General features: G+C 39.3%; 1 protein-coding gene across 1 annotated transcript in view; it reads right to left on the minus strand.

The window, feature by feature from the left end:
* LOC140321864 (transcription factor-like 5 protein) overlaps positions 1-7,851 on the minus strand; it is a 10,544-nt gene extending 2,693 nt beyond the window's left edge. The window contains exons 1-5 of the mRNA XM_072398640.1: positions 7,793-7,851; positions 6,185-6,796; positions 2,426-2,585; positions 1,572-1,749; positions 157-379 (exon numbers count right to left, since the gene is read on the minus strand). Coding sequence (XP_072254741.1) covers positions 157-379; positions 1,572-1,749; positions 2,426-2,585; positions 6,185-6,720 — 1,097 coding nt within the window. The 5' untranslated portion in view covers positions 6,721-6,796; positions 7,793-7,851. The remainder of the gene's footprint in view (positions 1-156; positions 380-1,571; positions 1,750-2,425; positions 2,586-6,184; positions 6,797-7,792) is intronic.
* Positions 7,852-11,210: the final 3,359 nt, after the last annotated feature.

The raw sequence follows: 11,210 nt of genomic DNA on the forward strand, positions 1-11,210 counted from the left end.
TTGAGAACAGGAAGCTAAAGTAAATCTCTGCAAAGGAATACAAATTGAAAACAAAACTGAAAGGGTTCTAAGATTTTAGGTGTAGATAAACCTTATACTTCATATCCCCTTCCAGTACCATCTCCTGCTTACAGCAGACTGAGCAGAGGGTCTCACCTTCTATATCTCTCCAAGCAGTTTTTTTTTTCTCGACTCTGGGAAAAGACAGGGGAATTGCCTGATGCTGCTTTACCAGTGTTACACCGAGTATGTGGCCATGCTGCTTCTTTATTAGCCTTCTCAATCTCTAAATTCTTGATTTCACCCAACGGTCTCCGTTCAAGGCCAGTGTCCATTTGTTCCTGGGGGCCTTGGTATTCTTGGTAAATCAATTGCTTACCTAAAGCATATGTGAAAAAAAATGCAATGTTGGTAAGAAAGTATACAAGTTTAACAGCGCTGGTTGTACAAATATTCAGGAATAATAAATAGTAGGCTGAAATGATTGCTCAGTACAAACACTGTTTACACAAATGTGAAACCATATCTCATGTTTGTCAGACAGAAGAAAACAAAGCAAGGATAGAGATATCATACACACCCCAGAGATGTGATCCATGGGCAGAAGTCTACAGTATTTGCATTAGCGCCATCTAAAATACAGAGTCTTAGTCTTCAAGTCCCTGTAAAGCCCTTCCCAAAGGCATTTATACATAGTTCTTCTTCGCTACAGATTCTGCAAAATGTAGCTTGAGCTGTTGGATAGTGCCAGTGCTTTTTTATTTTTATATAAATCCCAGTAAAATTAAGTGCTTTCCCCTTACTAATATTATCAACTGGCCCAGTTGTGGCCAGTTGTGGGGCAAAAAAGTGGGGTAACATACTAAGAAATTGAGTAGGAGGCCATTGTTGGCCTTATCGATTAAATACTCTTACTTAGCTGTGTGATCCAAAGGCTTCACAATTTGTTGGGGAATAGACCAAACTTTTTGACATTATGTGCTTATGTCTACAAAGAAATTCTGAAGTTGGAGAAATTCAGACAAGATATATTTTAGGACCTTTACAGGAATGCATGAATCAATTCCTGAGCTCACAATAAAATAGCAATATTAAAAAATACTGTGCTTGAGCTATAAACTTTACCTAGACTGGGACAATGCCATCAGTTTGTTGTAGCCAGGAGGAAGCATTTTTCAGGCGCTAATATGAGCTGATTTGTACAAAACACTTGTGAACACAGCCAAGATCTGCACATGGACCAGGATGTACATATCTCTGTGGTTTCTGGGTCAGTTGCTCCATTCTGGTATTCTCTGTGCCCTCTGATTTATTCCCATGTTCCAAAAACTGCTGGCAGGTTAACAGCCCCCCATATAAAAGAGTTTTAGACTATGTCAAAGAGACTATAGTAAGGAAATTAGATTGTGAGGCACAGTTAGTGACAATGGCTATGGGCTCTGTAAATTATTGCATACGATGCTGGTGATTAATAAACACAAGATTAACCAGGGTTGGATATATGTAAGGTGACATAAATGTTCCTAAATAGACCTTGGGGCACTTGGCACACACATAGCAACAGACCTCACCTTCGACTTTATTCCAGACTTGCAGGGGTGCAAGCTTTTTCTTCAAGACGGAACTTGGCTTTACCGATTCCAGTTCCTGCAGGTAACAGATAGTAAGACCTCTGGAAAGGGACATCCCTTGATGCTTGGGTACCTCCTGCAAGGAGGATGTGTGGTCATGGCTTGCAGAGGCACTCACCTGGTAAAAGATAAAGAGAGATGTAACAGCAATAGAGATCTAACATAAAAAAAGATGTAACAATAGCAGAATGATAAGATTTTATTTTATATTATATATTATCATTTTGTTATTGTTCCGCCTGTATTTGGTGCCAGATCTACTCGTGTTAATCTTTTGTTACTAATTTGTCAAGTGAGACCATGTGGGTTGCAGAATATTGAATTTACCATTTTTACACCCATGTAGTCCCAATCATTTGATTACAGAACTGATGTATGTGTCAGGCATGCTTAAAAAGCATCAGAAACATTTCAAAAGTGCACTGAAGTAGCCTTCTCATAAAAGTAAATAGGCAGCATCCATAGAGGCTTCATTGTTTCTTGCTTTATCTTTACTAACTTGCTCATTGCCCTGAATCAAATCCGCATTGCTCCGAGTTGCCCTATCTGTTTCTGCAATTGAAGCAAAGCAAAGCTAAAGCAAGTTGTGTTTCCATACTTATACAGCCTAAATCTTACACAAAGTTAGTAGAGAATAGGTTTAAGAAGAGTGAATGGTAATATTTCACAAAATCAAACAAAAACTAGCAATCAATCACATTTCTTGTTTTATTTCAACAGGGCATGTTAAAAAAAAAATCTGACTGGTTAGTGGTGGAATATTGGATCTTGGTGTCATTGAAAAGGCTCAGTACCTGTGTGTGGGAGGAGCCAGTGCTGTCAGGTGGGCTGTTGCAGAGATATGGAAATTGAGGAGTCTCTGTGTTAGTAAAACCATCACTTTCCATCAGGATGGCATTTTTGTGGTGTTGGATTTCCGTGTGCTGAGATTGGTGGTGGTTGCCGGTCACCAGACTGAAAGAAGAAGACAAAAAACATTTGGATAATCAAATATTTAGAATGAACTAAACATTATTACTGATTCTACAAAACAAGGGGTCTAGGAGATAAAACAACCAGCTGCTATTGAACTTTTTCTCAACCAAGTTTCTCCAGAGGTTGCTGGGGGTTCCTGGAGCCAAGAACCAAGAGACCACTAAGATAATGTACTGTGAGCTGTGGATATAGTAAATATAGCTGGGGTTCTCTGAAGACCTATAATTTATTTTAAGGGCTCCGCCATTTTTAAAAGGGCGAGAAAAACTCTGCTAGACTATTGATCTTTCTTCACAGCACATAGGAGCAGTTGTAGCAGATAAATGCAAAGACCAAGAGGTTGATTTACTAAGGAAACACAGGCTTTTCACTTGCAGGGGATAGTTCACCTACCTTAGTGAATGAGATAAAGCTCTGCTTACTTCAACTATCCAATCCTGTGCAGGCAAAAGTCCTGTTTTTCTAAATTTTCTTGCATGATTGTATATTCTTTGTAAAGCAAATTGTCACCACATGCACTGAGCAAATTATCCTTTGGCAGGAGAATTTTCACTTTGCTAAGTGATCGGTATATCGTTTTGCAATAAATCAGCCTTATTGGCTCTGATTTATTAAAGCTCTCCAAGGCTGGAGGGGATACACTTTAATCAGTGGAACTGTGTGATCCAGCAAACCTGGAATGGATTTCTTAAAATTAATTTGCTATTTGTTAGCAAATTTTTTCAATCCTGGACCAGATCCATTCTAGGTTTGATGAATCACCCAGCTTCACTGAGGAAAGTTTATCCTCTGCAGCCTTGGAGAGTTTTAAAAATTAGGCCCACTATGTTTACATTGGCATTACCAGTCATGTCACAGCATTTGCTATCAGTTTGGTGGCTCAGACAGAACTTCTACAGCTCTGTTCAGCTTTGCCCTGCAGCAGTGGATCAATGCTATAGCCATGTTAAGGGTTGTGGAAGCTTTGTTGAGCTTTGGGTGGGATAAAGGCTCCATTCCTAGGTCCACATCTTGCCTGGTAGAGCTCATTATTAGGGTGTCCCTATCTGGTATACAATATTCTGCTGCTAGTTGAGTTAAAAAAAATCCCTTCCCAGATTTATCCCTAAATCCCAACAAATATGTTAAATCTTTGTATGACACCTTCATTGCCTGTGTGAGCTTTGAATGCCAATGTTATTTGGAATTTCATCAATTACAAAATCTCTGAAAATGTTGACATCGTATTATTTGCACCTCTGCCAACCTAATTATGCAAAATTGATTTTAGTTTCTGTGTGTGTCACAATGTAGAGATGTCAGAGGAAAAAAAAAGGCTCCCCTAAAGTGAAATGCAAATGGAAACTTTGAGCCATAATATATACGAATCTTCCAAAATTGCACTGATCTGATATTATTTTATTCAGACGACTTTGTTGTTTTTTGATGAATGTTGGGGTGAGAAAATAATAGTAGCAATGGCGATATAACTACACAATTGATTACAATCTTAAATCCCAATTTTGACTGCACGACTTTTAAAATACTTTAAAGCACAATCTGTCAAAAAAGCAATATATAATATAATAGGATAGACTACAAACACTAAAAGGTATAAGCAGCCCCTGAACGAACTTTCAGATCTTCAGGGTGCCCCTTCTAAAGTTACTATATTCACAGCTCACAGTACATTAGTGGGAAGAATGCCTCTTACATTGCTGGCCAATATATGGTATTTGATATGTTTATTTTTGTTTGTTGGACCATCACTTTCATCAAAAGTCTGCACAAAAAAGCTCAAGTTACAATAAAATAATACACAAAAGAGAAACAGCTATAAAAATATAATTTTTGATAATACTTTCTAGTTCCTTCCCCACTGGGTGGGCTCCCTGCTTGTATCCTGCTCCATGATAATCCTGTTGGGATCAGGTAAGATTTTTATTGCAGAAGGGACAGGTTAGAGTTTTGGAAAAAGGTTAAAGTTTTTACTTTACATAAAAGGTAAAAAATGACCTTCTTTTTTTTTTTTTTTTACAAAAAAATTGCTGCAGCGATTAAAACAGTATGGGAGTGCAGAGTTCCTGGAATATATACATCACGCATCTCAGGAGGCTTCAGGCTGCTCCTTCTGCCCATGCATGATCTCGGACATGCGCAGAATGGGAGTAAAAATGCTGCACTCTTTTATTTCCCTTCCACAGCAGACTACATCACCCGATCCCGTTCCTGTGCAGTGCGAGATCTGGTGACCTAGGCAGAAGCCGGAAGAAGAGAAAAGAAAACGAAGACACAGGAAGCGCCAGGACAAAGACAGATAACAGGAAAGCGCAAGACCCAATCGAGAAAAGCTCTTGAGGGATCTGCGGAAGATGGTACAAGGTTTAGGTTCTGCTTTAAGACTGATGAATACCTGCACAAACCATTCATAACAGGTTCTCTTTACTGATCAACATTCAAGGTCAGCTGTGTCAACCTTGCACCCCTAAGTACCAAGCTCAAATGTCATGCACAATAGTTTTTCTATAAGCTGTGGCATATAAAATGGGTAAGAAGGAGATTGACATATATAATGCAACCACTATCATAATTATAGCAAATTTTTAAACCCTACCTACCCCCTTAAAAGATTTAATAACTGTTATTACTGTCAAAAGATCCATAAAATTTCCTCTTCCTTGACAACCTTGTAATCACGTTTAAAATCACTCCAGCGTTGTCACTCTAAACCGGGTAGAGTAAAATGGACAGTGTAGTTGTAGGTGGATCTTTGGTATAGTGATCATTCAATAAGTTGTACCACAACACATCAACACACACAGTGTAGTGGTGCAAATGGGTCTCAACAAGCAGCAATGGTGTTTTCTTTTAGAGCAGTGCTTTTCAAACAGGGGTCTTCAGGAGGTTCCTTGACAAATTAGCAATGTGTGACTCTCGGGTCATTTTAGGTGTCACCAAGGATTTCTTTTGCTATTTGTAAGGGTGACATTCTTCCCACTGGCCACCACACTAAGGCACTGTGAGCCGTGGATATAGTAAATTATAGAAAGGTGTTCCCTGAAGACCTGAAACTTTTTTCAAGGGTTCCCCCATATTAAAAGAGTTGAGAATCACTGCTTTAGTGAAAAGGAGGCATCACACAGGCAGCTCACTAAGCACTTCTAGGCATCTGCAGGCAAGTCAAAGTTTTATACAATTTTACAATAAGTGAGCATTTTAGAAGCTATGATGAGCAGTTGATAGTCAACTGTCACATTCACTTCCTTTGGCCCGTCGCAGAACAAAATTCTGAACCCCAGTGACAGTTTCTGGTGGTGAGGAATCTGTAACTGCACTGCAACCTCGCTGTCCACGTGAACAGACTCTGACTTTCCGGCAGTGTAATAGGTTGTCCCAACGATCAGTTTGATTTGACAGCTTGGCCTAGGTAAAGGTGGAGAAAAAAGAATCCATATACTAATTTCCCCCCATATAAAATGCAATAATATTTACATAGTGATCCTTTAAGTTTCTAACTTTTTTTATGAGCAAATTATCACATAAATATTACATTTGTGATCAATTAAATAATTAAATAAAAAATATTAAGGATTACTCACTTTTTTAAGGAATCTCGTGCCTTCTGACCCCTGGATCCCTCAGACTGAATCCTGTTAAATCTGTCTTCTAAACGTACGCGAACATTGCATTTCAATCTGGATTCGACCACCTGAGTTACATTCTCATCTTCCGCACTGGTTCCAGTGGCCCTGCCAGCCTTCCGTGTCTGCATAATGCCCGCCCCCGAGGAATCTTCTTCATTTTCATTTGGAGCATTGCTGTCTGCCTTGCTAGGTAAAGGCAGACTGGAGTCACTGAGCATCATCATCCTCATCTCCTGGAAGTCCAGGTGCCCTAAAGGCTGGTCGATGTCTATATTGCATGCAAGGGCCTTCGCTGATTGGGTAATTTCACACTCTGAACTGGTGGAGGGGAAGAGGCTTTGACTTGTAAGGTTGGTGGCTTCAGAAACACTGGTAGAACTATCAACAAGGTAAAATGTAGAGCCACTTTTAGTCTCCGCTACTTCTTTGGAAGACTGAGGATCCATTTGTGAATAGAGGATCTGAAGTTGTGTGTACTCGGTCTCGGACATCTGGACTATGTATAAGACTTCAAAGGTCAAATACAGGACCTGGTTAATGGATTCCACCAACTTTTTTTAAACTTGCCTGCATGGAGGAAGACACAGAGGCTCAGCACAATGGATCTGATTTATCAAAGATCTCTATGACTAGAGGAGACTGTCATGGGAGAATCTGGGTGATCCAGCAAACTTGAAATGAATTTCCTAAATAATATTTTCTATTACTTAGTCAATGTTTTCAATCCTGGATCAGATCCATTCCAGGTTGGCTGGATCACCCAGGTTCACCTATGAGTCTATATTCACTTTATTAATTCTGACTTAATGTTTAAGCAATGGAGACCTTTACCTGTAGGTGAAATGAACCAAACATTAGAATTGGATTACAGCAATGAAATACTATGCTATAGATTGGGGAGAATGGGTTGCCAGGTGTTGCAAGGCACCATTTTGTTGGTTTGATACACTGTACACAGGAAAGGCCTACAAATTGGATTTGGGAATTTGGGAATTAAATGGGCCCTTTTTTTTTTGTGTCTGCTGATCCCCAATTAAATGTAATAAAACCAATAATATTAATTGCCGGTGACTAACCAAATGTCTAGAATATGGCTCATGCTGGTGGATTTAATCAACAGGTGCCACCAAAATGTATTCCCCCTAACTAAGCTTCTATGTGCTTGATTTCCTTCAGTAAAGATAGGCCGGTGTCATGTCATTTATGGTGGGAGCAGCTAAGCATGTTAAGTAACCCATAGCAACCATACAGAAAGCAAGTGAAAGCTGATTTCTGCCCGGTTGCCATGGGTTACGGTTCTCTTACCCCAGGTGCTGCAAATGTGTGCCTTTGGGATTCAGTGCTGTTACTTGCAATGAAGATTCAGTATTATTTTTCCCGTTGGATGTTTAACATAACCAGTCACAGCTGGGTAAACAGAAGAAGCAAAAAATGTCATTATAATTCAGTAGGATTATCTTTGACTCAACAATCTCTTTTTGTAATCTTCAAGTGTAAAGTGGATCTCTGGCAAAAATCAACCCTTCATAGCCCTCTACCTGAATGCTGCCATTTTTTTCCTACCTGAAGTAGTGGTCATGTGACCTTCCAGTCACTGGTCTTCCCTCTTCCTTTGTTTACAACAGACAGGGTCCTTGTTTGGGTGTCCATGTCACTGCCTGCATGATGTTATATTTTCTCTTTGGCTGTCCTGCATTGAAGTCCTGTAAGGAACCAGAAAAGGACTCAAACAATACAAAGGGACAGTAGGACTGAGATTATTTGCCGAGCAGCATAAGCAGTCACCTGCCCCCCATTAAAAACATTTACGATATATGATATAGGTCCTGATTACGATATATGATATAGGTTGGATTAAGGCCAGCATGTCTTTCCTTACAAGGTGTGTAAATATAAAGATGGCCCCCATCATGGGGCTTTAAAAATCGCTCCTGTGATCCTTGTCTGCTAGTATTTTATTTCATACATATCCGTAAAACAATTGAATTTTGTGTGGCTCCATCTATTAGATCCACATTGTATGGAACGTGTGCCGAAAAACCATCCACAACTATTTTACTTTTGTTGTGAATCCCTCCTGAAAAATAGCCAGATGTACCGCGGGAGAAAGTCGGGGTCAGGTAATAGGTCACAAACTATGGGAGGAGAATATTTAAATAAAAGGGGCAGTTAGGGCATGGTGAGAGTTTCATCAATACAAAGAAAAACAACAAAAACAACAAAAAAGTTGCTTCTAAAGAATATATATCTGGATTCTACGACAAGGTGCTCATGGAAAGTGCTTGTTACACCATAAATAATTTCCCAACACACTTACCATCCAACAAATTAACAAAAAACACTATAGAAGGCAGTCAGGGACTGCACACATTCTATAGGAGATGATCAGGGACTTCTCACACATTCTATAGAAGGCGGTCTGAGACTGAACACATTGTATAGGAGATAATCAGGGACTGAACACATTCTATAGGAGGCACTATGTGGATTTTGGCAATGTGCTGTATATAGCCTCCTAAAATCAGAAAGCTGTGATAAGTGCCCACTTATGATCCTGAGCTTCTGTAGTTAAAAGAACTAAAATTCATTGAAATAAAGGGGTGATCCAGGGACAGGGACATTGTTAGAAACTCACTGGGAGCACTGAAATCAGAATAAGTATTTTAGTACAGAAGGGGAGGTCGCTACAAATGTGAAAGAAGAGAGGAGTTTCATTTCAAGCTTTCATTGTACTGCTGGCATTTCAGGACCCAAAGATCACCGAGCCCATGATCACTACAATAACAAATCATAGCGATCACATAAATAGGACACATCAATAGCTTCTGTGTTTCTGTGTTGGTTCCCTTTCATTATTTTAAATAAATAAATACATAAATAAATATGTATATATATATATATATATATATATATATATATATGGCTGTGTTTATTTTATAGTACTAGTATATATTGAAATGTTAATGCTTTTAACCTATTTTAGTTAAAGGCATTGCACTATATGACAGTGCAGGTATGAATGATAAGATCCACAAGAGGAGAGACAACAAGACTAGCCGGAGTTCAGCACGAATAGCAACTTTGAGAAAGCCGTTGTCACAACCAGTAAAAAGAAAGATCACAGGATTATAGATTAAGGAATAAGTGATAACCATCCTATAGGAAAAACAAGCAATTGATTGTTCTTTTTGCCTGTAGATGTAAATCACTTTAAGTATTTTACCTGCCTGGCATGAAGCTTTAATATAAAAAGATATATTGGGATTGGGGAAGATAATCATAACGAACTATAATATTCACAACTAATGGAGAATGTCTAAACTCCAAGCTAATAGGATCTTAGTCTGGGTGTGTACCCCACCTCTTGGAACTACTGGCAGCAATGTTCATTTTCAGTGAACTTTGATTGCTAGCTAGATCATGAAATCATGCAGGAATATAGATGGCAAACTCCCAGGGCTTGAGCTATTTTTTGGTGCCATGTGTTGGATTTGAGCCCAATGTATTAAATACTTGAAGAGTTATTGTTTCTTATCCAGAAGGGATAATCTACAGAAAGTGCAATAATCAATCACATTTCCCTCTTACAATGAATCAAGGAAACTGGTTGGTTTTTGTGGTCACCATCTAAATGATTTGCTATATTTTTCTTTGCAGAAGATAAACCAAATTCAAGTTTCTGTACAAAATAGATTCCAGGGTATCCATGAACATGATTAAATGGTAACTTTTAGCCAATTATTATATAATAATATTAATATTAATTCTTCAGTAATTCAATTTTAAAAAAGCAAGCTTACCTAAATCTTTATTTTATTCCATGGCTAAATAGCAATTCCATAGACAGACCACACAGCACCTAGAACACACAGGCCATGGGAATATCTCCAGCTGTAGAATCAATTTTGATTTTAGAGCAAGTATTGTTAATGTTGTTTTGTTTCACAATTAAGTCCATTGTCCCCTTTCCACTCTTCCAGGCTGCACAGCATAGAAAAATACAGAAAAGGAAAGAAAATAAAGTTTTGGGGGTTTTGACATTAGTTGGCATTAAAAACTTAACCTTCTAAAAATGTTATAGTAAGGTGTAAAGTAACAAAATAGAAGGAACAAAATATTACAGTTCTGACAAGAAGCTACCGTTCTTCTTGTCAGAATACAAAGTTATTTTAGGTGAGCTTGTGCCACCTTTTTCAACCTTTTTACTCCTGAACCCTTGTAATAATTTTCAGATCTTGAGGAACCTCTACTTAAACCTCAAGAGATCATCCACCTTACATTCATGGCCAGTGGAAAGAACACTTGTCTTCCAGTGGTGGTCAGATAACCCTTACAAAAAAAAAAAAATCAAAAATGAATTTTGGTATCATTCTGCTAACTCTGCCAATCAGCACTGGATACAAACCAAGAGGTCACTATGGGAGGTCAATAAGCCAAAGCTCCGGGAACCCTTAGCAAACTCTAGATCAGTGGCCCCCAACCACCAGGCTGCTGAGTGGTGCAGGTCCGTGGCTGGTGTGTTGGGGGCCACAAATGACAGGAGGCAGAAGCGCCAGCAGCAAAAGCACCAGCAGCAGTAGCGTTGGAGGCCCTCCTTACGCTGCTCTAAAGCTAGTAACTGTGTGATAGCAGGAGAGAAACCAGCGGTAGGGCCGGCGGCTCTCTTTACACTGCTTACACCGAAGCTGCTGAGAATGGCAGAGCAATGTATGTAATGCTTACACTTCTCTGCCATTCCCAGCAGCTCTGACACTACACCAGCTTTCTTGCACCACTCTGCTATAATCAGCTAGTGTGCTGACAGGAGGCCGAGCTGTTGATAATAGCAGAGTAATGTAAGCTGTACATGTACTGGGCTGCGGCAAAATCCTATTCCATGTTATCAGGCCTGCTGTCAGAAAGGTTGGGGACCACTGCTCTAGAGGAACCCTCCACAGAACCCTGGATGAGAATGTCTGACTTAGGAAAAAGCTCAAAGACT

Source organism: Pyxicephalus adspersus, chromosome 1, assembly GCF_032062135.1.
Source record: "Pyxicephalus adspersus chromosome 1, UCB_Pads_2.0, whole genome shotgun sequence".
Classification (NCBI taxonomy): Eukaryota; Metazoa; Chordata; class Amphibia; order Anura; family Pyxicephalidae; genus Pyxicephalus; species Pyxicephalus adspersus.